General features: G+C 59.5%; 1 protein-coding gene across 1 annotated transcript in view; it reads right to left on the reverse strand.

The window, feature by feature from the left end:
• Positions 1-1,057: 1,057 nt before the first annotated feature.
• Positions 1,058-5,836, reverse strand: part of SOX8 (SRY (sex determining region Y)-box 8) — a 14,250-nt gene continuing 9,471 nt past the window's right edge. The window contains exons 7-9 of the mRNA XM_008570581.1: positions 5,533-5,834; positions 4,013-4,242; positions 1,058-3,264 (exon numbers count right to left, since the gene is read on the reverse strand). Coding sequence (XP_008568803.1) covers positions 2,537-3,264; positions 4,013-4,242; positions 5,533-5,834 — 1,260 coding nt within the window. The 3' untranslated portion in view covers positions 1,058-2,536. The remainder of the gene's footprint in view (positions 3,265-4,012; positions 4,243-5,532; positions 5,835-5,836) is intronic.

Below are 5,836 nucleotides of genomic sequence, written 5' to 3' on the forward strand. Positions count from 1 at the left end.
GCTTTCCTTGGTTTGGGGTGTCACTGCCTGAGCCTTGAGGGCCATACGGACCTGGACAGCCCTTGGCTGGACATGGGACGGGCTGGGTGGGCTCCACACAGACAGCAGGCTTGAAGGCCATACACGTCTGTGAACTTGGCTTTCGGCAGCCCCCTCTCCAGGATCATCCTCACCCAGGGGCCTTGGCACACCTCAGGCCTCAAGCACCCTTGTAAATCCAGGCAGCTGTTTCCAAAGGCTGTTCTTGGTGGGACCTGGACTTGGGCTGCTCAGAGCAGGGCATGGGATGTGGGTGGCTGGGCAGGCGAGGGGATGGGGCGGGTGCCCCCTACCCAGACCCCCCATTAACACTGCAGATGCAGCTGCGTCTTGTGTCGGGGTTCTCATAAGAAGCATAATCCTCTTCCCACCCCCAGATCAAAATGCCTGGAGAAGCTGGGTCTGTGCAGCCAGAAGTGGCCAGTCCCCAGCCCTGGCAAGGGGACCAGGCTGTCCCCTGCCTGCCATCACTCCCCACAACCATTTTCTCCCTAGAAACTTTCCTCCAACCAGACAATTCTGCCCAGTTCCCGCAGGGCGGCTTTCATCCTGCTCCCAGTCTGGCTGCGTGCCAGGCCCTGAAAAATGCCGTCAGCCTCCTGGCGCTGCACAGCCACCCAGAAACCAGTCCTGGGACTCTCCTGGAAGCAAAAACACAGCCCCCAGTTTGGCCCATCTGGACCTGTTTTGCCGATAGAGGAGGCCCCCCAAGAAGGAAGATCGTTGCCCACTTCCCAGAGGCATCAGATATGGGATCGGCTAAAGCCTGTTTAAATTCAGACTCAGCGCCTGCGGGGGATGGTGATCCAGCCGCCTCCTGGGGACAAGGAGCTGCCCCTGCCCCCGGGGGGATCCAGGTGGGCTCTCAGGCCACAGCCTCCACATCCAGCACAATGGCAGGCTCAGAGGGTGGCTGGGGCTAACACGCAGCTGAGGGAAACAGGGACAGAGCTCTAACCTCGCCTTTGCCAGTCCCCCTGGCCCCGCTCACAGAAAGCAACACACGAAACCCACCACATAGATAAAAAGCACTTTTTAATTTTACCAAATCAATCTGTACAAAAGTTAGCGTTGCTTGGTCAGAATGTAGCAAGACACAGAAGGCATGTCAACAGGTCTTTCCAAACTTGACAGAAAAACGGTTGCAGAAAGCAGGCCTGCGGCAGCTCCCCACCCCCACCCCAGAAGAGACACGCAAAAAAAAGGGTTCTTTTGCTAGAAAAAGGTAGGAAAAATAGAAAAAGTAAAAAGAAGCCACTTCTTAAATGTATTTAAATTTACAAAGTTTTAAAGGCACAAGTTTCCATGAAGTAGGCGGTTAACATATGCTCAGCATAGAACGGAAGCAGAACAGGTAAATCAGATATTATGCGTCTAAAACTAAGAACCTACAGACGTTTAGTGGAGAAGGTTTAGTTTCACAGCTTGGTAGGTGGCGCCTGGTACCTAAGAGCCAAGATTATCATGTTTCTGTGGCTACCACTTCCCAGAAAAGTCCCGTCTTCTACCACTTGGCACAGTTGTGGGCAAGGACGAAATTCCTGCCTTCCGGACCCCAACCTCATACCAGGTGCCTAGGGCACCCCAACCTGATCAGAGACAGCACAAGGCAAAACCCTCTCCTCCCTCCCGTTTCTGGATGCACGGCGTGAGGTGTGAGTGGCCAAGGCCTCCGGGGAACTGCGGAACTCGGGGGCCCTCTGAGGCCACTACCCAAAAGCTGAGTGGCGCCATGCCGGGCCACCTCCCCTCCTACCCCCTCCAGCAGCTTTTCATTCCCCAGCTTTCACTTTCTCTTAAATTCTACTCTCTGCACAAATTACTTCATTAGTTAATGATAAAATAATACAGAACATAAATACATCTTTAACAGCTTTCAAAACAAACACGTTTAAGCTTCAAAAATAAAAATTACCAAAAAAATAAAAGAGAAGTGTTAATCACAGCCAAACCTTTCTCGGAAGAATCTCACTACAAGGAACACCTCGGATCTAACAGATGCGCGGGTGGGCGTGGAAGCATGCCCGTCTGCAGACACGCGGTCGTCGCGGGCTCATCCTCCATCGGCACTGGGGGTTCTAAAAGCAATGCTGGCCAGGACCGCAGAATGCACGGGCCTGGAGACCTCACGCCTATACCCCCCGTCTGTCCTTTGTGCTGTGGCTGTCATTTCTCATCTGCTGAGATGCAGAATCAAGGTCCTCACAGAAGAGGGACCAGTCATCCTTCATTTCAAAATCACTAATCGCCTCAAAGAGAGAGAGGAGGAAAAGGGAGTTCTGTCTGCTGGCAAAAGTCTGCAGGCCTGGAGGCAGAGGGATGTGGTGACAAAGCCTGGATTCACACAGACTTCAGCAGGCACTTGACAGAGCGCGCGCGGCCGGGTGGGCACCCCTCGCCAGCACACACCTTCCAGGAGACCCGACGCCTGGTCTGTCATTGTTGAGAAAAGGTTGTCCTCTGCCATGTGAGTCCCTTCCCTGTGGGCACGGCGCCCTCAGGGCCGGGTCAGGGTGGTGTACACAGGCTGGTCCCAGTTACTGGGGGGGCTGTGGGCAGGTGGCAGGGACAGGCTGTTGATCAGGGGTGAGGCGTAGGGCCGGCGGGACGAGTGGAAGTAGGGGTACTGGTACAGGCTGGACGGGTAGCCGGGATACGGGCTGTAGTAGTTGGAGGCCTGCAGGTCGGTATAGTCGCACTGAGAGCTGGCAAAGGAGCTGGCAGCCCCAGCAGGGCCGGCTGGGGTGACGCTGGCCTGAGCGCTATAGGAGCCATAATCGGAGCGCCCAGGCGAGCCGTGTGGCTGGTCGCCATAGTGGCTGGGACTCAGCTGCTCCGTCTTGATGTGTGGCCGCGGGGGACCCGCCTCGGTGGGCGAAGCTGAGGCTGAAGGAGCAGCCTTGTGGGCCCACACGGGGGACGCCCCGGAGTGCGAGTAGGAGGTGCCCCCATAGGAGACGGTGGCAGCCTGGCCAGGCTCTGCGGGCATGGCCGAGTGGCCGTTGAGGGGCAGGTACTGGTCGAACTCGTGGACGTCGAAGGTGTCCATGTTACTGATGACCTCGCTGCTGAGCTCCGAGATGTCCACGTTGCTGAAGTCGATGTTCTGGCGGCCGCTGTCCACCAGGCGGCGCCCTTCCAGCTTCAGCTCCGGCTTGCCCCCGCCGGCGTGGTGCAGGTCCGTCTTGGGGGTGGTGGGCGGGGTGGGCGGCCCGTGGGTCTGCCCTGAGGAGGAGAGCACATTTCAGGGATGAATGCCCCTTCTGTGGGGGCGGAGGGGTGCTGGCAGGGAGGAACGGGAGGTAACTGCCACAGGTAGGAATCAACAGCTTTTTGTTCCTTTACATTTCCCAGAAATTCCAGCAGAGTCAAGCCCCACCTCACTCCTTGGCTGAGAAAACTCTGTGAAGCGCTGTTCTCCGGGAAGACCCGAGGCCCCTCCCTGAAGGCCAAGGCTGGGGAAAGAAGGCGGCAGGCCTGGCTCAACCAGAGCTAGCATTTGGCCCTGTGCACCCGACCACAGGGAATCCACACTAAACCCTTCTTCCCCAGCACAGCCAAGCAAACCAGGCTCATGGCTTATGCCAATTTGACCAAGCCCGCTTGGCCAGATTGGCCAGACTCCACCCCGGTCAGTCTGATCCTTAAGCTGGGGCTGCAGACCACCGTGCCAGCAGCATCTCACATTGGAAACTGGCAGGTGTGTGTGGGTGAGTTCTGCTGAAAACACCCCCCCACTGGACACAGGACCAAGCAGAGTTATTGAATTCTCAGCGCTTGGAGGTGCCTAAGCAGGGCCCACTTGTGTATCAGAATTGGCTGCAACTGGAGGTTTGGGGGCTTTCTCAGGGTACCCTGGGAATGAGCCCTGCTCTCCCCTGCCACTATCACTCATCTTAGCCACGGCCAGAATGCCCACTGCTGCCTTCTCCCACCAGGGACTCTCAGCTGCTACGGGGGCCTTGGAGCCCACCTGTGTGATCGCCGTGATGGTGTGTGTCACTGAGGCCCACGTCGGCTTTGTACATGGCACTGCTGGGGTGGTGGCCCAGCTCGGCGCCTGAGTCAGAGTCGCTCTGGCCCGTCTTCACACTCTTCCTTCGGCGCGGCTGATACTTGTAGTCCGGGTGGTCCTTCTTGTGCTGGACACGGAGCCTCTCCGCCTCCTCCACGAAGGGGCGTTTCTCGCTCTCACTCAGCAACCTGCAGAGCATAGACGGAGGCAGGGATAGCCACGGCGCCTGGTGCTGCCCAAGGTCCAGCCAGCACCCAAGTGTATGCCGCCCTGGGAGCCGGCATCAGATGTTCGAGGCGCTGGGAGAGGCCAGGACACCCCCAACCAGGGAAACCTGCTGTGCCTTCCCTGAGCCCCCTGGGCACCAGGCAGGTGCTTCCCGTCTGTGAGAACAGGAAGGCTGCAGCCTCGCTGCCAAAGGCCGGGGCAACAAGATCCAAACTCTCCGTCTTCCTCCTTTTACTTCTCCCCTTTCTAAGTCTGCCTGTCCTCCCTTCGGGGCTTCCTAAGGGAGGCAGGAGGCGGGCAGGGCCAAATGAGAATTACACTGCGGACAAAAGCGAGGCTTCCCGGGAACCATGCCGGACTCCAGCGGGCAACTGGCTTGCTGTCCCTCTACTCCCAGACTTCCACAAACACTGGCAAAACCCAGCCGTTTGTCCTCACTGAGCCTCAGAACACACACGCCCCTCAGACTCCTCCAAAAGCTCCCCTGTAACTGCTTGTGAGGCAGGGCTCGGGGTGCGGGGCCTTCCAGTCCACAACGCCCAGTGGCTGTGCCCCAGATCCAGACAGGAGGCAGGAACAACACATACACAAGCTCCAAGTTCACCAGGTGAGGAGCAGGGAACGGGGAGCCAGAGCCCCAAACCCAAAGCCGTCCATTATAAACCCAAGTGGAGGACGTTTGGAGGGGTTGGGCTGTCCTGAGCTACAAGTTCTTCATTGCTGCTGTCCTACTTTCTGCAAAAATGACCGGCTTTGCCACGCCGAAGCGTGCACAGAGCGTGACTGCAGGACACCCTCTTCTCCCGCACTGCTTCCGTGCTGCGGGGCAGAAGCAGCCGAGGAGAGGCTGGGGGAAGGTGCCAGCGGGCAGACCTATACCCCTCCATCTATCTGCCTTTCCGACTCTCTCCCCAAGGGCAGTCAGCAGAGTTGGAGGAAGGACGAGGCACTTCCAGAGAGCAACATGCCGCCTGCTCCTGCGCCCTGCAGGCCTCCACCCAGCGCTGGGGTACCCCGCTGTGCCAGCCACCGTCCTCGACAGGGTGTCCCCGCATGGGGGACTGTGCTCCAGGGTGCACACTCCATGGCACTGGTCCCGGCTAGCCAGAGGGTGTTTTTCCACTCCGACGACAGCCCTGGGAACCGTCCTGGGAGCAGAGCCCGAGGCCGGCGCGCGGCCACCACCTCCTGCAGCCCTGCGTCCCCGGCCAGGGCCCCCGCGGTCCGCCCTCCCCCGACAGCGCACTCACCGCCACAGCTTGCCCAGCGTCTTGCTGAGCTCGGCGTTATGCAGGTGGGGGTACTGGTCGGCCAGCTTGCGGCGCGCCGCCTGCGCCCACACCATGAAGGCGTTCATGGGCCGTTTCACGTGTGGCTTGGCCTTGAGCGCGCCGCCGCCGCCGCCGCGCACCGGCATGGGCACCAGGCTCCAGTCGTAGCCCTTCAGCACCTGCGACACGGCGTCGCGGATGCAGGCCGGGAAGCGCTCGTCCGCCGCCTCGGCCGCGTCGCCCCGGCCACCACCCCCCGCGCCCGCCGCGCAGCCCAGGCCCT

This window comes from Galeopterus variegatus, unplaced genomic scaffold, assembly GCF_000696425.1.
Source record: "Galeopterus variegatus unplaced genomic scaffold, G_variegatus-3.0.2 Scaffold615, whole genome shotgun sequence".
NCBI lineage: Eukaryota > Metazoa > Chordata > Mammalia > Dermoptera > Cynocephalidae > Galeopterus > Galeopterus variegatus.